This window comes from Oncorhynchus mykiss, chromosome 17 (genome assembly GCF_013265735.2).
Source record: "Oncorhynchus mykiss isolate Arlee chromosome 17, USDA_OmykA_1.1, whole genome shotgun sequence".
In the NCBI taxonomy this organism is placed as follows: domain Eukaryota; kingdom Metazoa; phylum Chordata; class Actinopteri; order Salmoniformes; family Salmonidae; genus Oncorhynchus; species Oncorhynchus mykiss.
This window is the reverse complement of record NC_048581.1, coordinates 78,839,320-78,860,344: the sequence shown is the minus strand read 5'-3', so window position 1 is coordinate 78,860,344 and position 21,025 is coordinate 78,839,320. Positions and strand designations below refer to the sequence as shown.

The 21,025-nt window shown below is 43.7% G+C and overlaps 1 protein-coding gene across 8 annotated transcripts in view; it reads right to left on the bottom strand.

The window, feature by feature from the left end:
* LOC110494637 (forkhead box protein J3) overlaps positions 1-21,025 on the bottom strand; it is a 166,571-nt gene that overhangs the window by 54,064 nt on the left and 91,482 nt on the right. For 6 of the 8 annotated variants that reach the window (XR_002469300.2, XM_021569877.2, XM_021569875.2 and 3 more), the window contains exon 2: positions 17,387-17,855. Coding sequence is in view for 7 of the 8 variants with exons in the window: in XM_021569877.2 (XP_021425552.2) it covers positions 17,387-17,710 (324 nt within the window). In the remaining variant the exon portion in view is untranslated. Of the gene's footprint in view, positions 1-17,386; positions 20,855-21,025 lie in introns of those variants that run through there. The other 2 variants (XM_036948240.1, XM_036948239.1) reach the window with 2 other exon arrangements.

Below are 21,025 nucleotides of genomic sequence, written 5' to 3'. Positions count from 1 at the left end.
ATCTCAACCCTACTGAGCTGTTGTGGGAGCAGCTTGACCGTATGGTACGTAAGAAGTGTCCATCAAGCCAATCCAACTTGTGGGAGGTGCTTCAGGAAGCATGGGGTGAAATCTCTTCAGATTACCTCAACAAATTGACCACTAGAATGCTTAAGGTCTGCAAGGCTGTAATTGTTGCAAATGGACGATTCTTAGACGAAAGCAAAGTTCGAAGAATACAATTATTTCAATTAACAATCATTATTTAGAACCTTGTCAACATCTTGACTATATTTCCTAATCATTTTGCAACTATTTTCACGTAAGTTTTCATGGAAAACAAGGGCATTTCTAAAGTGACCCCAAACGTTTGAGAGGTAGTGTATTTGGCTTCGGTATTGTTATTTGTGTTACAAATCTTTCATTTTTTTTGCAAATTCGTCGTACTTTTTAACTCGGCAATGTTGGGAAAGGGCTCATAAGTAAACATTTCACAGTAATGTCTACTGTTGTATTCGGCGCTTGAGACATTTTGATTTGAACTTTAAATTCATATGAGAGGGTTAATGGTTTTTTTGGGCTAAAATGTAATGTGTGGGGCCAACAGACTCACAGCACTGTAGCCCCCTATAGTGCCCACACAGAAACATTCTTTGGTACCTAGTGTTGCTAACCGCCCACTTAAGAGTAGAACACATTAAATACTACAAAGATGTAGCCTATTGGATAATAGGGACATTTTGTTTTATATGGCCTTGTGCGAGTCGCTAGCTGTGTAAGCAGTGAATATAAAATAGATGTAAAATGAATGAAACATTTATGGGGTAGATCAGCTTTAATACTGCAGATACATTGATGAAAGACACAATCTAACTGTCTGCATCATTTCCAGTCCATATACACATAGATATATAGACACACACATAGATATATCCATATATAGATATAGCTATGGATCTCTCTCTCTCTGGATCTATCTAGATAAATATTCATATTGCTTTATTATTTTTCCCCTAACCCCACCACCCCTCCACTAATTGGAGTAAACTAAATGGACAACACTTAGGCTTCTGCTTCCAGCTTATACATACTATGTACAATTTACAGAAACAATCTATTTTACAATAGTCATATTTTGTTTGTTTTTAGTCCCATCCTTCAGCTCCACTCAACCCCTCCCATCCATCTGTGAACACCAAGTTGATTTATATTTTTCATATAGTTTTCAACTGTACTGTTTCACAAAAGTTCTGAACCTTTCTATTCTCTTATTTTCTACAGATTGTAAATTAAGACACTTTTTGTAAAAAAAAAATATTATATTATTGATAGATTGACCGACTTAAAAAAATATGAAATCACCCAGCAGTGCTATGTGCAGAGTTAGCTCCAGGTAAATGTTGCAATTCTTCTTCCTGAACCTCTGACCAAAAACAAGCTACATACGGACCATGCCAAAACAAATGATCTAATGACTGTCTCTTCGGCAGCAAAATCTGCAGAGCTGGGATGGTTGTAACCCCCATACAGTGCATTCGGAAAGTATTCAGACCCCTTCCCTTTTCCACATTGTTACTTTACAGTCTTATTCTAAATCCCATCAATCTACAAACACCATAATGACAAAGCAAAAACAAGTTTAGGATTTGTTGAACATTTATAACAAAATATAAAACAGGAATACCTTAATTACATATGTATTCAGACCCTTTGCTATGAGACTTGAAATTGAGCATCCTGTTTGCATTGATCATCCTGGAGATGTTTCTACAATTTGATTGGAGTACACCTGTGGTAAAGTAAATTGACTAGACGTGATTTGGAAAGGCACACACCTGTCAATATAAGGTCGTACAGTTGACAGTGCACGTCAGAGCAAAAACAAAGTAATGAGGTCGAAGGAAATGTCCGTAGAGCTCTGAGCATCATGTCTGGAGGAAACCAGGCACCATCCCTACAGTGAAGCATGGTGTTGGCAGATTCATGCTGTTGGGATGTTTTTCAGCGACAGGAACTTCGAGACTAATCAGGATCGATGGAAAGATGAACGGAGCAAAGTACAGAGCAATCCTTGATGAAAACCTGCCTCAGAGCTCAGGACCACAGACTGGGGCGAATGGTCACCTTCCAACAGGACAACAACCCAAGGCAGACAGACAAGACAATGCAGCAATGGCTTCGGGACCAGTCTCTGAATGTCCTTGGGGGGCCCAGCCAGAGCCCAGACTTGAACCCGATCTAACATCTCAGGAGAGACCTGAAAATGTATGTATACACATACACTTGAAGTCTGTAGTTTATATTCACCTTAGCCAAATATATTTAAACTCAGTTATTCACAATTCCTGACATTTAATCCTAGTAAACATTCCCTGTCTTATGTCAGTTAGGATCACCACATTTTAAGAATGTGAAATGTCAGAATAATAGTAGAGAGAATGATTTATTTAAACTTGTATTTCTTTCATCACATTCCCTGTGGGTCAGAAGTTTACATGCACTCAATTAGTATTTGGTAGCATTGCCTTTAAATTGTTTAACTTGGGTCAAACATTTCAGGTAGCCTTCCACAAGGCTTCCCACAATAAGTTGGGTGAATTTTGGCCCATTCCTCCTGACAGAGCTGGTGTAACTGAGTCAGGTTTGTAGGCCTCCTTGTTCGCACATACTTTTTCAGTTCTGCCCACAAATTTTCTATAGGATTGAGGTCAGGGTTTTGTGATGGCCACTCCAATACCATGACTTTGTGGTCCTTAAGCCATTTTGCCACAACTTTAGAAGTATGCTTGGGGCCATTTGGAACACCCATTTGTGACCAAGCTTTAACTTCCTGACTGATGTCTTGAGATGATGCTTCAAAATATCTACATCCTCCAGCATCTTCACAAGGTCCTTTGCTGTTGTTCTGGGATTGATATGAACTTTTCACATCAAAGTACGTTCATCTCTAGGAGACAGAACACGTCTCCTTCCTGAGCAGTATGACGGCTGCGTGGTCCCATGGTGTTTATACTTGCGCACTATTGTTTGTACAGATGAACGTGCTATCTTCAGGCATTTGGAAATTGCTGCCAACGATGAACCAGTCTTGTGGAGGTCTACACTTTTTTTCCCCCTGAGGTCTTGGCTGATTTCTATTGATTTTCCCATGACGTCAAGCAGAGGCACTGAGATTGAAGGTAGGCCTTGAAATACATCCACAGGTACACCTCCAATTGACTACAATGATGTCAATTAGACTATCAGACGCTTCTATAGCCAGGACATTTTCTGGAATTTTAGTGTATGTAAACTTCTGACCCACTGGAATTGTGATATTGTGAATTATAAGTGAAATAATCTGTCTGTAAACAATTGCTGGAAAAATTACTTGTGTCATGCACAAAGTAGATGTCCTAACCGACTTGCCAAAACTATAGTTTGCTAAGAAGAAATTTGTGGAGTGGTTGAAAAACGAGTTTTAATGACTCCAACCTAAGTGTATGTAAACTCCCGACTTCAACTACATGTATCTCATTCTATTGGTTGCAATAATTTTGTAAAAAATTGGAAAAACTCTAAGCAGATTTAAATGGTTACCGGTCCTGGAGATTTGTGGGTGTAAAAACAACCCCTGTTCTGTAGAAATGCCACAATAATACATATAATCGAGCCTTGATCACCAAAACGAAATGAATTTACCTTTTTTAGGGTAGAGGGTATAATAGTGAGGGGCAGATCATGTGCTACGTGTTGGTGGTTACATTTAGCCTTTACATTACTTAGTAAAGGAACAATTGAAGGAGAGGAAATAATGTGGTTGCTTTGGGCCATGAAGTCTGGCAGAGAAACCAAAGACCTTTGATTTGCTTCCATGCCTACATTTAAAATTACAAAGTTTATACTCCACAATAAGAGCAATAATCAGAGCATACCACTCATAAAATGTAGGCAACAAGCATTCCTTAATCTACCATTCTTGACAAAGTCAAATTTATCAGTCAACTTTTGAAAACAAAATGGTGACTTAGGCTACGCCTGAGAACAGCACGATTATTTCTCTGGAATGGAAAAGAAAAAACATCCTATCACATGTAATGTACCAAGAGTGTCAAATTGGTTAGGCATTTTCATTTTCTATTCAGTAGTAGAGACATGAAGGCCATGATTGAGCACCACTAAAGGCAGGACGGAGGAAGCTGTTGCAATTGGGTCGACCTCATCTGAAACATGGTGGGGTTGTCTGGTGGCATCATGTATAGACTATGCCTGGTGAATGCAAACAGACTGCCTCTGGGAGTTTAGCTGCTCAATGAATTGCAATCATTTTTTTTTGTGGAAATATGGGTCCTTCGTTTCATGTTCAGTTGTGTTCTTCTCCCATCGCTCTCAATACGGAACAAACAGGGAGTAGAAAAGGATACATGAACTTGATCAAATAGACCAGGGGTCTTCAGGGCCACATTCACCATCATCCGAAGCCTCTAGATAGGCTGTACAAAATACAAAAGATCCCCCAATAGGACAGCGAGAAACTATCCTCCAATTATACAAAGTATGATCAGTAACTAGTCAAAGAAAACAAACTTCAGTTCGTATGGGGCAGCCAATCACGTCATGCCTTTGCATCATAATCCAATAGAACATTACTCAATCCTGTAACCGAGGTAGATCTCCCGCGATAACCTGTGCACTATTTGTTTTAAAGGAATGCACAGAGAAACAGAGAAGAGACTTTCGACTTTGATGTGCCACCTTAGCTTCCAACTTCAGACCAAATCTGAACTTTCCTAGAATCTTATTTGACTTGCTATGGAGGTAAAATAAGTCACATCCTTCCTAAACAGTCAAGGAGCCAAGTTAATGTAGAGCTGCCATACTCGCTGACCCATAAATAATACATTGCAGTGGTCAAGAGGGGCCAGACACCTCGGGTCACCCATTCATCCCACTATGGGCTAATTCACAATCTGGACCCCTACAAATCAGCCGGGCTAGACAATCTGGACCCCTACAAATCAGCCGGGCTAGACAATCTGGACCCTCTCTTTCTAAAATTATCTACCTCAATTGTTGCAACACCTATTACTAGCCTGTTCAAACTCTTTCGTATCGTCTGAGATCCCCAAAGATTGGATAGCTGCCGCGGTCATTCCCCTCTTCAAAGGGGGAGACACTCCAGACCCAAACTGTAACAGACCTATATCCATCCTACCCTGCCTTTCTAAAGTCTTCAAAAGCCAAGTTAATAAACAGATCACTGACCATTTCGAATCTCACCGTACCTTCTTCGCTATGCAATCTCGTTTCCGAGCGGATCATGGGTGCACCTCAGCCATGCTCAAGGTCCTAAACGTTATCATAACCGCCATCGATAAAAGACAATACTGTGCAGCCGTCTTCATCGACCTGGCCAAGGCTTTTGACTGTCAATCACCGCATACTTATCGGCAGACTCACCAGCCTTGGTTTCTCTAATGACTATATCGCCTGGTTGTCCAACTACTTCTCTGATAGAGTTCAGTGTGTCAAATCGGAGGGCCTGTTGTCCGGATCTCTGGCAGTCTCTATGGGGGTGCAACAGGGTTCAATTCTGGGGCTGACTTCTCTGAATAGACCAATGATGTTGCTCTTGCTGCTGGTGATTCTCTTATCCACCTCTATGCAGACGACACCATTCTGTATACTGGCCCTTCTTTGGACACTGTTTTAACAAACCCCCAGATGAGCTTCAATGCTATAAAACTCTCCTTCCGTGGCCCCCAACTGTTCTTAAATGCAAGTAAAACTAAATGCATGCGCTTCAACCGATCGCTGCCCGGACCTGCCTGCCCGTCTAGCGTCACTACTCTGGACGGTTCGAACTTAGGTATTTGTAGTTGTCCACATATTCTAGGTGTCTGGTTAGACTGTAAACTATTCATCCAGACACACATTAAGCATCTCCAATCCTAAATTAAATCTAGAATCGGTTTCCTATTTCGCAACAAAGCCTCCTTCACTCATGCTGCCAAATATACCCTCGTAAAACTGACCATTCTACCGATCCTTGACTTCAGCGATGTCATTTACAAAATAGCCTCCAACACTCTACTCAGCAAACTGGATGTAGTCTATCGGGAGGGCAGGTGCGGTTCACCAAAGCCCCATATACTACCCACCACTGCGACCTGTATGCTCTCATTGGCTGGCGCTCACCTCATATTCGTCGCCAAACCCACTGGCTACAGGTTATCTACAAGTCTCTGGCCTCGCGGCTAGAAGAGCTACAGGCTGTAGGGTCAGGGAAGAGGGCTGCAGGGCTCAAAGCCAGGGCTAACCAATCAGTCTGGGACCCACCCACTCTGATCTCCATATACATACTGTTGTATTAGGACAGAACTCACAACACCTACCTACTGTAGCCTGCATAGAGCCTGAGCAAAACCGCAGCTGACATTCACAGTAGCTCAGTTTGACTATACTTACTTGTTGCCAGTGTTCAGACTGGGTTGTACACTGGAATCTTATCAATCACCAGGAAGAGCTGAAACAAATATGTTTAAGTGTTTATCGTTACCTTGCAGTAGAAAGCCATTCTGCTTACACAGTCCCTGCCTTGTAGAAAATTTACTTTCATCCATTTATTTCTTTGCGTTTGTTAAATGGGACATTCATTGGATAAATTAACTGCAGAAAACATACATTGAGAATGGTGACATTGACAAACGAGCAATTACAACCAGCGATATTTATGTGTCATATCCCTGGCTGCCATGACCTGCGATTAGCCCCTCCGATGCTGGATGGGAGAGTTGTGGCTGTCAATAGGAGCGGAGGGGAAGACTGAGCAGCCCATTCTGACATGTCATCCATCACTGGTTCCTCTCCGCTCCGCTGCCACAGCTGTGTCACTGTCCCCCTCACCATAGAGCGCTGACCCCAATGAGGACCCCGCAGGCATGGAGATCAACTTTCACTCTCATAGGCCGTCCTGACGCGAGCAAGGCCAGAGAGAGACACATACAACAAAAAACGATTTGTGGCAATGACATTCTGATCACTACGTCAATAACTAGCAATGTTATACTCTCCACTTAGAGAGATATCTTGGTGTTCACCACATGAATTTAAATGAAGAAAGTGGAGATTGCAAGCGGCAGTGAGGCTATTAGCTCTGGGAGAATGACAGAAGGGGTGATCGGGGTTAAGTCATTACCATGGTGGAGAAAGGACGGATTAAACAAAGATGAAATGAAACGACGTTGGCCAGCAATGTTCGCACTATAATTAGACTACTAACCATGCTGATTACATCAGCATACCAAAGATTTGGGCTGGCTACCTCTGTTTTTAATTCCTATCAGATGACAGTGATCAGCAGTGTGGATGTATAGGCGACATAACATAGCTTAGATCCCTGTACTGTAGGTGTAACTACATTATGCTCAGCTGAGAGTTTACCTCAGCCAGCCTCCAAACCTCTGGCCAGATCACCAGCTAGTCTCCTGTTCCCTGGACCTTCCCACAGACCTCTTCTGCTAATTAGTTATGGCTGGAGCTCTCTCTCTCTTTCAAAAAGGAAACGCTGAGCAAAAAGAGAGAAAAGCTGACAAATTAGTGGCGAGCTTCACAGGAGGCAAACTGATCTACAGGGAGAGCAGACTACCTCAATTACGGATATTATTAATTCAATCAAACAAAGACCCGAAGACAGACAGGATGAAATCCTTCAGACACATTTTGTTGTTGTTTTATCATTCATGGTTTCTAGAGCATTTATGAACATCTTTATAAAGCAGAAGCCAGCGGCAGCAGCACTAGCCGGTCTAGCCCAGCTTAGGCCGATTTAACAGGGCAGATTCAGAGTTAAAGGCGGATTCCAAGGACTGGGCTCTATTTATAGAATGTAGAATTCATTATGGCTCAGCGCCTCCCTCTCCCCCCTCGCTCTCCCGCTCTCCTGGCAAAATCACAGAACCTATGAGAGGCCATGCTTAGGTCAGACTGCCTTAACACAGAAAAGCCACGAGTAGGCTTTCAATAAAGACCAGACTGGCCAAGCTGATGCTTTCATGATTGGGCTTTACAGTATTCTTACACTAGAGCCATGATTAAGCTTTCACTGTCTAGCAGGGGCCTATGTTTTGTACGATCATCATTAACCTTTATTCAAAGCTTTTTAATCAAGCTGTCCCTTTTTAAGTCAGGTGGTCCAGAGCTATCCTCAGACATCGCATTACATTGTTGGATAAGGCTTTAAATACAGGATAACATTTTGCTATGTCACAATTGCACAAAACACAGGGACTGTCATCAGACTTTTTCTGCCCTTACAATGACAGGTCATAGATCAGGAACACCATGATAAAAAGGCCAAATGGACAAACCTCAGAAAATAGTTCACATTTACAATGCAAGATTTTCAATTAAAATCTGACTGGGTACAAAATGATGACTCTAGGATTCTCACACTATCCGTTGTCCCTACAGAAGAACCAGAATAACGACTAGCTAATGATTTCCCCAGTTTTATGAGTTGTTTTAAAGTGTTTAAAATTCTTTGCAGTTCATAACTTTAATTATGTAGCGAGACTGATTTCCCCCTCGAGCGGGATCCATTTCCAGATCTGAGACGAGGCATGGGCACGGCCCATTGGAGGTAATGATCTCAGTCCCACATAAGCGATCTGGAACATATCTGGAAAAGCCATAGAAATACAGAAGAACCACCCCTTTCCTCAATTAAATACGCATTGGTAAATCTCAGCCACTCCAAATTCATCCCTATAATGTACTTCAATGTACTGCTCAGGAAGTATCACTGCGGTGTATAGTGTATAAGTCCAAACCCTATCCCCAGCTACTGAGCGGCTCTACAGCCAATCCTGCTTCCCCACTGCTTTACTGTTGCTGTAGCGCTCAGTGGCTGAGTACCGTTCCAGCATAACAGAGAGATGCAGTGCTTTTGGAAAGGCCTGGAGCAGTGACTCAGCAAGTGTGCGCCCCGTCCAGAGCACAACAGTGCATCACTGTCCAGCAAAATGCATTGCTCGGCACAGAAAGACAAAACAGAGTAAAAAGCTCATTTTTAGGCTACGATTGGTTGAACTGTGAAGTCATGGTCATGAGCAGGGAAGAGATACTGTTACATATAAGAACAGAGTCTAAATCAGTACATACAGGCCACAAAAGAGACGGCTCCAGAGCCAGAGCCCTTTCATGTTCCTCCTCACTGTAGTTGACTCTTCACTCAGCGGGGTGTGGGGACAGCAGCTCCTGCCAAATGGATCCAGGGCATGTCAACCGGCATGTCCTCCCCGCCCACTCTGAGGGGCAGAGCGCGAGCAGTGGGGAGGCGGTGGGTGGCAGTAGCAGAGGAGGGTTTAAGGTGAGGCTGGTGGGTGGGTTGCCAGGCAGGAGCTTCCTAACACGGGAAACCGGCTCACAGCAGGATCAAACCGGCTGCCGAATGAATCCCTACCGCCACCAGGCCACCACACATCCACTTCCGCTGCATCTACAAATTACAGCAATCTGGGGAAAGACCGAGTCGCTAAAGATATTCCCACATGCACCTCAAAAAACAAGGCTCTCACTTGCACTGCACTCCCTTTGATACAGAATGATAAGACGGGGTTCTAAAATGTCAGATTTTTTGGATAAGGAAAAATAAGCTTTAGTGTTAGGCTACTGCCTAAATGTGTATCTGAGCTGTTGAATTATTCAATATCAGCAAAGCTTTTAAAATGGAAATGCTTGCTTAACAGCATAATGATGATACAGGCTGGATGAGCAGATGGAGGCATCACAGTTTAGCATTGAAGCAATTTGACACTTTCCCATTCCACGCCCTGAAACCCAAGCTTGTGGGAGATTGCAGGGGCAGAGGAAAGTGCAAATACTCTTACCTGGCTGATCACATTTAAATAAGCAACAGAAGGAGCTGCCTGGGATTTCTGTGCTGTAGTCAGTCACTACAGTAGTGAGCAACAACATTCTCTCCAAAGTAAATAATGTCCCGGAGGAACGTCAGCTCTCCAAATCACCTCTTAAAAAAAAATAGAGACGTCTCCAGGCTGCCAATATTAAGCCCGCACCATCAAATAGGAAGACCAACTTTTGATCTGTTTAGGGCGCTGTGTATTTGCATTTTATAATGAGATCAGAGGCAAGCTCTGTCCAGGGCCACTGCAGAAGGCAACACCACACCCCAGCTCTAGTTTACAGACTGGCCGACATAGCCTCAGACACTGGAGGAGACATGTCTCTATTAACATGTCACAGTAGCTGTGGCTGCAGTAGGGGAGATAGTGTTTGTTGGGCAATCAGCGGCCACATGCATTATTTTTTCAGCTTCCCTGCATGCAGGTGTGGAAAAAACAGGGGGGGGGGGGGGGGGGGGGGGGGTTCATGCCAGTAGTAACAATCTCCTCCTCAACAGTTTAAGTTCAAAAGCAAATATTTCAGGAATTTTTAAACTGGTTGAGAATTGCTCTACATTTTCTTTGGCATCCCTCACCTGCGAGAGACGCAGTAGGGAATCTTCTGCAGGGAAAGAGTTTCTGCCTGCTCTGGACGACATTCGGTGTGGGGAGCAATATTTGAGATGGGAGTGGGTGGCAACACAGTCAGAAGCTGTTGGATGAGGTGTGTGTGTGTATATTGTGGAAAGTCTCCATCTATACTGTTGCCAAGGGGACTCCTTTGGAGAGAACTGAGAGCACTAACACATAAGCCTGTGTCGGTCATGAAATTTTGGATGACTAATTGGCCAGCCAAATGACTGCAGTCCCCATCATTTTTATATATACAAAAATATATTGTACATTTTTTTGCACATTTAGACTGCATGTACTGCAATAATACAACAGTATGTATATGGAGATCAGGGGCATTCAAGTCAATGATGGCATAATCGGTGGAGTGCCGTCCATTGTGAGGAGCAAAGCAGAAGTAAATACAGGAAGTAAAAGCAGGTAGTGTAGTGTGATTTGTTGATTAAACGCGACTGACATTTAAAAAAAAATACATTCCATTGCATGCTCCACATCAGTTAACATAATTTCAATTAACATTTTACATTACAATGGAAATTGCATCACAATACCAGACAGCCATTGGGAGTGTACCCATGAGTTTACCAGTAAAATTGCCAGGGTTAGAGGTTCCAAACCATTCTCCCGGTGTGCGGCGGGAGAGGGGTTTGAAAATGTCGGGGACCGCAGGCAAATTGGTGCTGTGACATCGTCGTGGCAACAGCAAAACATAATCTAGTGAAGTCTAGTGACAAATCAAGGGGCCAATAGTGATGGGAAAAAAAATCTAAAATAATTGATAGTCGGATATAATTTACTATGTATTGTGTTGTTTGGACAATATCGGCCTCACAACCACAGACCATGAGTAACCAGGCCAGCCCAAGACCTCCACAGAGGAGTATATCGGTCTGTAATAATGGCTTTTGTGTCGAAAAACTAATTTTGACTGGCTGGGCCTGGTTCCCAAGTGGGTTTATATGAATTGACTGATTTCCCTAAACTGTAACTCAGTAAAGTCTTAGAAATTGTTGCATGTTGAGCTTATATTTTTGTTCTGTATAAATAATTACATATACACACCACCAGTCAAAAGTTTTAGAACACCTACTCATTCAAGGGTTTTTCTTTACTTTTACTATTTTCTACATTGCAAAACTATGACATAGCACATATGGAATCATGTAGTAACCAAAAATGTGTTAAAGAAAAAAATATTAATTTTATATTCTTCAAAGTAGCCACCCTTTGCCTTCACAGCTTCGCACACTCTCGCCATTCTCTCAACCAGCTTCATTAGGTAGTCACCTGGAATGCATTTCAATTTCAATTTTTTTCTCCTTCTTAATGCATTTGAGTCAATTAGTTGTGTTATAGGGGTGGATACAGAAGATGGTATTTTACCAAATAGGGCCAAGTCCATTTTATGGCAAGAACAGCTCAAATAAGCAAAGAGAAACGACAGTCCATCATTACTTTAAGACATCAAGGTCAGTTTATACGGAAAATTACAAAAACCTTGAACGTTTTTTCTAGTGCAGTCGCAAAAACCATCAAGTGCTATGATGAAACTGGCTATCATGAGGACCGCCACAGGAATGAAAGACCCAGATTAACCTCTGCTGCAGAGAATACGTTCATTTGAGTTACCAGCCTCAGAAATCGCAGCCCAAATAAATGCTTCAGAGTTCAAGTAACAGACACATCAACTGTTCAGAGGGACTGAGTGAATCAGGCCTTCATGGTAGAATTGCTACAAAGAAACCACTACTAAAGGACACCAATAATAAGAAGAGACTTGCTAGGGCCAAGAAACATGAGCAATGGACATTAGACGGGTTGAAATCTGTCCAAATTGGTTCCAACCGCCGTGTCTTTGTGTGAGGCGGTGTGGGTGAACAGATTTCCGCATGTGTATTTCCCACCATAAAGCATGGAAGAGGAGGTGTGATGGTGTGGGGTTGCTTTGCTGGTGACACAGTATTATTTAGAATTCAAGGCACACTTAACCAGCATGGCTAGCACAGCATTCTGCAGCGATACACCATCCATCTGATTTGCGCTTAGTGGGACTATTATTTGTTTTTCAACAGGACAATGACCCAATACACCTCCAGGCTCTGTAAGGTTTATTTGACCAAGAAGGAGAGTGATGAGTGCTGCATCAGATGACCTGGCATCCACAATCACCCAACCTCAACCCAATTGAGATGGTTTGGGATGAGTCGAACAACAGAGTGAAGGAAAAGCAGCCAACAAGAGCTCAGCATATGTGGGAACTCCTTCAAGATTGTTGGAAATGCATTCAAGGTGAAGCTGGTTGAGAGAATGCCAAGCCTGTGCAAAGCTGTCATCAATGCAAAGGGTGGCAATTTGAAGAAACTCGAATACACTTTTGGTTACTACATGATTCCATATGTGTTATTTCATAGTTTTGATGTCTTCACTATTATTCTACAATAAAGAAAATAGTACAAATAAAATACAACTCTTGAATAAGTAGGTGTTCTAAAACTTTTGACTGGTAGTGTGTATCATTTTGTTGGAAGGTTATGGCTTTTTTTTTAATGAATGTCTTCATCTCTAGCCATTGGTTACACAGTTCTAGGTAACTGTGCCAGCCCTACTAACACAATCCTGTTTCCCGGAGTTGGAGTGGAGCAAAGAGGAGTTTGCGGTGTCATCTGTGGGCGTGGCTCCGCCGAACACACGTTTTCAGAGGACGTGATCAGATTAGACGGCCGGTTCTTAGCGGGATTATAAACCTGTTTTGTAAACATGGATTTCAAATCTCTGCAGATAATAAGCGCTTTTGCATTGACTGGGTGGGATCCCGGCAATTCTGTAGTATCTAGACATTTAATACCTGTACACTGAGGTTTATGCGTGTTGCACCACTAAGGATCCCACACTAATGCATTTCAGCGGTAGCCTATAAAGCCAACAGTTCCCAAACTACGGGTCGCGACCTCATGTGGCGTCGTCTGATATGAAATGGGGTAGCGGGAGAATTTCCAAAATCCGGGGGAAAAAAATTAGCTTTGCATCTCAAAATCATTGTAATGTGGTTTACGTTAAACATAGAAATGATCACAGGAAAAGGGCACACTTGAGCGTTGCACTTGAATCATTCCCACGGTGAAAGGCTAGGCCTGCTATGCTATGAAACCACACTATTGCAGAGACGTTCATATTACTGGACGCAATTGATACGGTGAAAACAATGTGTGGGGAGACAGAGGCAGAGAAACTCACATCAATACCTTTGTCAGAAAACACTGTTGAACAAAGAATGTATGCTATTAAAAGCAATCAAGAGGAAACTTCAAAACGGACGTTAGCTGTGAGGGCCGAGATGCCCATGCATTGATTTTTGTTCGCTATACTTGCTACATATTGTTCAGTCTCACAATTCCCAAGCAAGAAACAGCACAGGGGATGTTCATTATGCTGCGTGACTATATTATTATATTATTTTGAACATGGCGGGACAGAGGGCAGGCCTCTGCCTGCTAGTTCTGAATGTGTCTGCCTCTGCCATATGGACACATTGTACGATACACCGAGAGCAACTAGCGGCAAAAGAGCTGAGCACAGAACTCAGAGATATACTGCAGCAGGTAACTTCAATTGTAAACTACATCAAATCACATCCACTGCACCGCCTGTTGCAAAACTGTGTGGAGATATGGGATCAGAGCATGACAATGTTCTATTTCACACCAAGGCCTGGTGGTTATCGAGGGGGAGTGTAGGATATATTTTTGCATTGAGAGAGGAACTGTTGTCATTCACAATGGATGTAAAAAATAATAATAATAATAATAATATATATTAAAAAAAAGACTTGGTTGACCTTGTGTAATGAAAAGAAAAGGTGTCCACTTGCCTATGTAACAGAAAGATTTGGGAAATTGAATACAAGAATGCAGAGGAAATATATATTCTACAGATGAGTGACCAAATCAGTGTATTCAGAGGAAAGAATTATAATTGGAGAGAGTTTCTCAAAAGTGAACCATTCCCGTTCCCTTGGCGGTGCATGTTTCTAACAGAAAACAACATCAGTAAGTGTCCCGGCTGCTATGAGACCAGGCTGGTGTCCCACACGAGTAATGACTGCTCACCTCCAATGCTTGTAAGAGGACCTACTTCCCAATCCATTTGACTGTGATCCTGGCTCAATTGACATGCCGGTAAGTGAAATTGAACAGCTGATCGAGCTGTCATGTGACCAAATGCTGCAGACGCATTCACAGGTCACTACGGAGGAGTTTTGGTTCCTGCAGTCTCCCTCTGAGCATTAATGCTGCGTTCAAGACAACTGGGAACACGGGGGAAAAAGGGCTCAGACTGAGAAAAATAGTTTAACGGTCATCCAACTCAGAATTCCAACTCGGGAACCTTTCAAGAGGTCCGAATTTCCGACATGAAGATTACTGACAATTTGAGTTCCCAGTTGTACTGAAAGCTCCATAAAACTCATGGTACCCTGAGCCAGCTTAGATCTGTGTAAAGCTGGATTCAGTGCTCTCCTCTGCATTAAAGCCAACTATCGATCCAGGTTGGAGAAGCTCTGACGCGACATGCAACAAGCACACCCATCTCATTAGTGCTGGTGAAATAACCTCCATTATGTCAGACTCATTTGCAATTGACTTCCATCGCCCCACATTAAAAGTATGTGATAGTGAGTTGAGAAGACAATCAGAAAGTGTTAAAATGTTTTTCAATTGACTGCTACAGCCCCAAATAAAAAAGTAAACATTCATGTTAATTACATTTTTTTTTTCTCACAGTTTTCACATAGAGAATTTTCAGATATTAAAATTGGGTTGTGTTCCAAAAAGAGAGTGTGTGAACCCCTGCAATATGCTGTGTGCTCGGAGAAAGCAAGTCACGGCAGGGACGAAGTTAGACACCCAGGCAGGACATGATCGCTTTAAATTCATTAGTGGACGCTCAGGAAGGAGCCAGACAGTGTCAAACTCATAAGCTTAGAAATTGACCCACAGCCTAATGTCTTGATAGCATTAAAAAGTCTCAAGAGGCGAGAGCTTATGATAGGAGACACCTCCTAACCTGGGAGAGACCGGACCGCTCTTATTCGCCATTTAATCTGGAGAAAGTCATTAGGGCCAGCTCCACATATCCAATATTGAAATGACGTGGACTCGAATGGATGGGATTGAGCAGCAAGATTGAATTGAAGTGAACGGAGGATAGGACTCCACACAGAGAGGGGTCCATTTTAGAATACAAGAAGCTCTATAAAATGTACATACATGATTCTATCATGTAACCTGCTCGGTGATGTTGGTACAAATAGATACGATGGGATGAGGGGGAAACTACAGAAAGGATGATGCATCCTTAGGCAAGTATTCTTGTAAGAGGCATACTGGGTCAACAATACATATAATACAGGAAGAGCCCGTGCGTTTCTAGCTGGTCCCTAAAAACACCTTTAACTTATAGCACCTGCCCTACAGCACAGGCCCACATCGAAAGAGACCACATCATGACTCTTCTGCATCACTTCAGAGTTAAAAACATTGTCAAAAAGGTGCTTTAGAGAGTGTGTAAGATAGCCTCTGTCTAAATGCCTGCTCGTGGTCACTGTGTGCATATTCACTCCTTCAAACGCAGCATTCATATTTTTATTGACCTTGATGAATTATCTGTTCTTATTGACAGCACTTATTGATATTTCTTAAAAGCGTAGGCTAATGGAGTTCTATTGAGATGATTAAATGAGTTGTCGGCGCCTGGATTAGCCCGGTCTCATCTCAGTGGCACCGCCTGCATTATCATACAGAGCAGACGTGTGCGTGCTCTGGCTCCTAAATTCCTGCAGCGCGCCGACATCACTGGGGGAATAGCGGAGCGATGACTGCATCCGACCTACATTCACCTCACCCAGACATGCTCACAACAACCCTCACACACGCCCACTAAAAGGAACTAGAACACACGCTATAGGTGCATTCATATCCTAGTAGATACAACGTAGGAGGATAGGATGACTACTGCTGCAGATTGCATCCCCAGGACTAGCACCCTGCTAACTGAACTACATGCTTTTGCTCTTAGAAAATGGAAAATAAATGAACGGAGTAAAACATGTGTAGTGCCATTACATTATTAACATCACAACCTGAAGACTGTCAACCTGAATACAAGTCAACATCACCATAAAGTACAGATGTTAAAATATGTTCAAAAGGTCATTATCCACTAAAGTTTAGTATCCTTAGCAAGATATCGCATATCTACAGAGTTGACTTGACGCCAACTCAACCCAATTTTATAATATTGTTGGATACGTTCTTCCCCTTCCATAGATTCACTTGCTCTCACACACAGGAAATGGGCTACATACATTGTGCCTGGCTGCAATAAAGCAGAGCCTCACATTCTAGTCCATATAAATGTCACTGACTGGAAAAAACAATATCAATTTCTATCTGGGCTCTGTAAAAGGCAATCAGCATAGCTTCATCTCTGTATATCACGTGCTCCTTGAGATGACACAGCACTGGCTCTCTCTCCTACATAATGGCTTTCTCCTATCAAGGCAACTGCAATGAATAATACCACCCATGAATGGGCTATTTAGTCTGCTCAGATAGGGCCATCTCTCGCTCTGAATATTCATCCAGAATTGTACACTTCACACAGTTCTCAGGGCTGCTCCTATTATTTCACTCAAAGATGTAAGGCACTTAGTGGATATAGAGTGGGTAGTCTCACTTTGAGCTTTAGTGAAATAACAGTGTGGGTGATTATTATGAATGACAGTTAGCTTTATGTCTAACTCCATGTCTACAAACCATCTCATACACTCTGTCATGACATCAGCTCAGAATGACATCCATTCTACTCCAGCTCCTTTCTGTCCATCATCTTACCTTCCAGCCGCTGCCTGCCTCCCGGTAGTAGGGGAAGTTGTCACAGATCCACTGGTAGATTTCACTCAGGGTCATCTTCTTCTTAGGCGAGCTGTTGATGGCGAAGGTGATGAGGCTGGCGTAGCTGTAGGGCGGCTTGCCGTCTTTGTGCTGCTGGACCTCCTCCTGGTCCAGAGTGGTGTTGGGGTCCAGCATTGCACTCTTCTTGGCCATGCCCGGCCCCCCGTGGTGCCCCTGGGCATCAGCCTTCTGGATGGCTGCCCGCATGGTCAGCTGAGGCAGCCAATCCATGGAGGTCAGACTACTCTCCAGCTCCGACGTCATAGTGACGACAGGCTGGGCTGCGGCGAGTCTGCGTGGTAAGAAGGGAGTTGATGGGTAAAATGCAAGCCAGGTGAGTTGAGTGGAGGCTGAGGACAGGGCTCCCCCAGCTCAGGGCTTCAGCGATCTAGCTGTCTCTGAGTGAAACCTAGAAGATGAGGAAGAAGCAGAGTTTTTAGTCCAGCTACAAACATTTGGAAATTACACTAACAATGAGGTTGGTTGAGCATAACTAAATTACACAAACATGTCTGGCAGCTAGCTAAGTATTCAGTATCAAATTAGTTCCATATTTCCTGTAGTGAAACTGTACACTGCAGACTGGTTTTTGGTACTTTCAAAATACCAGGGCTCCCTTAACATGTGGATGCTTCCCATTTTTCATGTGAATATAGAAGGGTTGGGAAATGCCAGGGACCTGGCAATAAAATAATAATGACACTAAGTGCCGATACAATATTTACATTGCCATTTTAGTCATTTAGCAGATGCTCTTACGGGAGCAATTAGGATTAAGTGCCTTGCTCAACAGCGCAGACCTATTTTTCACTTAGTTGGCACGGGGATTTGAACCAGCAACCTTTCAGTTATTGTCCCAACGCTCTTAACCACTAGGCTACCTGCGGTTAAGAGAGATTCTCACGATTCTATATATGTATTTCGATTCAATACTTCTATTTTATTGTGATTTGATGTTCCACACATACTGCTCACCATATGTCTGCAGCAGAGGGAGAGCATGACAAAACGAGTTTATCAATAAGTGCTGAAGACATGTTGGCTCACTATTAGGAAAGAAGATGGAGAACAAGCTATAGGATGAAAAACACAGAACTTCTGGAGCAAGTACAGCCCACTAGTGCTAACTAAAGTAGAAGGAAAACATACACGTACGTGTGAATATATTAATAGTTGTATTTTTTTACAGTCAAATATTGATACATCCCAATATTATTTTTGGACAATATTGTAACTGTACTGATTTTTTCCTCCATCACTAGCATATAGGCAGTGTGGTTGTGTAAACAGATACTGGACACCGGCAGGTTTGATTGCCTCAGTCTGGCCAAGTCTGTGCCATGTCTTCAGGTACACTCCTGAGCTATGGTAGTGCAGTTTATTTCTGTGACCACATAGAGAAACTCATCTGAGTCGTGTTCATAACACCAGGCAGGGCTGTCTAGCAACTACTCATAAACCCTGATCCCAGGCCAGCACACAGGTACTCTAACCCCAACTATCCCACCACCCCTGCAAGTTAGCTGATTCACACTCCCTCTCCCTGCCCACTCTGCTCTGCTGCCCATGCTAGATGGGGAATTGTTTTCACAACTGCCAGCGAAATGGTGAATTGGCTCATGAGGAATTGGGACCCTCGTGAGGTTAGTAAACTCCCCTCCCCTTTCTCTCCCACAGGCGGAGCCTCTGACGTAAACAAGCAGCCCTGTGCAGTTGTGCCAACCACAGTCCTCAGCTCAGTCCTCTGCACCCACAAACAGCTTCTCTCTGCGATCGCGCCCTGCTTCTATTTTAAACCAGAGAGAGCCCTAAATGTACAGGCATAGATAGGTGAACGCATGCCGCCATGCAAAACAAGCCCCCTGTGTAGAGTGACACCGCACTATGACGGAGAGAAAGTCCTGCAGGAGAAAGAGAGCGGAATCTCCACTCTGTATGTGTCCTCATAAGCCCGCCTTGCTGTATTAAATACCTCACAGGCCGCTGAGGGTTTGAGGGGCAGTAGGAATGCCCTTGACAGAGACAGAGACTAGGTTAGTGTGCTGCCGCAGCTCACCGACTGAAACCTCAGTCTAGTGGTAACAGACCCCGATCTGAAAGGAGATGCAGTAGCAGCACTTATAGCTCACTGCTGCTTTATTACATGACACTACCAAACACCACAGCGGCTCTGGAGCTAATTGAAATAAAAGGTGAGTCAGGACCTGCTAATGACAGTGATTCATCATGATAAAATGATGGCAGAGCGGCACGGTCGGCGCCCAACCCTCTCCTAGAGCAAATAAATACCGTATTCTCATTAAGTACCATAGAACACAGGAATCCCAGATTGTTATTCAAATTATTGCATTTCAACACAAGCCACATCACTCGGTGTCTAAACCTCACCCTAACTAACCCTGGATGGTCTCTGTGTGTGTCTAAACCTAACCCTGCATGGTCTGTGTGTGTGTGTGTGTGTAAACCTAACCCTGCATGGTCTGTCATGTGTCTGTGTGCGTGTCGCTCTCTGGAGCCAGTCCTAACCTGTGTGTCGCTCTCTGGAGCCGGTCCTAACCTGTGTGTCGCTCTCTAGAGCCAGTCCTAACCTGTGTGTCGCTCTCTGGCGCCGGTCCTAACCTGTGTGTCGCTCTCTAGAGCCAGTCCTGACCTGTGTGTTGCTCTCTGGAGCCGGTCCTAACCTGTGTGTCGCTCTCTCTGGAGCCGGTCCTAACCTGTGTGTCGCTCTCTGGAGCCGGTCCTAACCCGTGTGTCGCTCTCTGGAGCCGGTCCTAACCTGTGTGTCGCTCTCTAGAGCCGGTCCTAACCTGTGTGTCCCTCTCTGGAGCCGGTCCTAACCTGCGTGTCGCTCTCTAGAGCCGGTCCTAACCTGTAACACAGTGGCAGTGATCCACTGTATTCTAATTATGAAGCAGGGCTGACAGACAGCAGGTTGATGACAGTGCCCCACCCCCCCAAACGAATGCCATTTGACCCCATGCTAATGATCCAGATGCTTTATAATGTGCAGGGCCGAGCGTCTTAATTAGTGAACCTTGGCAGTGGCAGGAATGATGAAGAGCAGGCAGTAGCACAGCAGCCCTTCTGCCTTCATTAGGGCAAGGTTCCGTGACAGACAGGCAGCCAGGGGTAGGGCTGAGCCTCAGAGAGAGACAGGCCCCGGCCTGCCGATGCTGGGGAGGACCGATGCACATGTACCACAGGCTAGGCATGGTCTGGGGTTGCCAGCCAGGGGGGGGGGGGGCAGTGGAGAGGCATGAACGTGCTGGCAGCATCAATTCTATCCAGAGGTCAGAGAGTTCAGGCCTCAACTAGAGGTCGACCGATTAATTGGAATGGAGGATTAATTAGGGCCGATTTCAAGTTTTCATAACAATTGGAAATCGGTATTTTTGGGCGCCGATTTTGCCGTTTAAAAAAAAAAAATGTTTTCACCTTTATTTAACTAGGCAAGTCCGTTAAGAACACATTCTTATTTTAAATGACGGTCTAGGAACGAGGCAGAACGACAGATTTTTACCTTGTCAGCTCGGGGGACCCACTCTTGCCTTACAGTTAACTAGTCCAACACTCTATCCA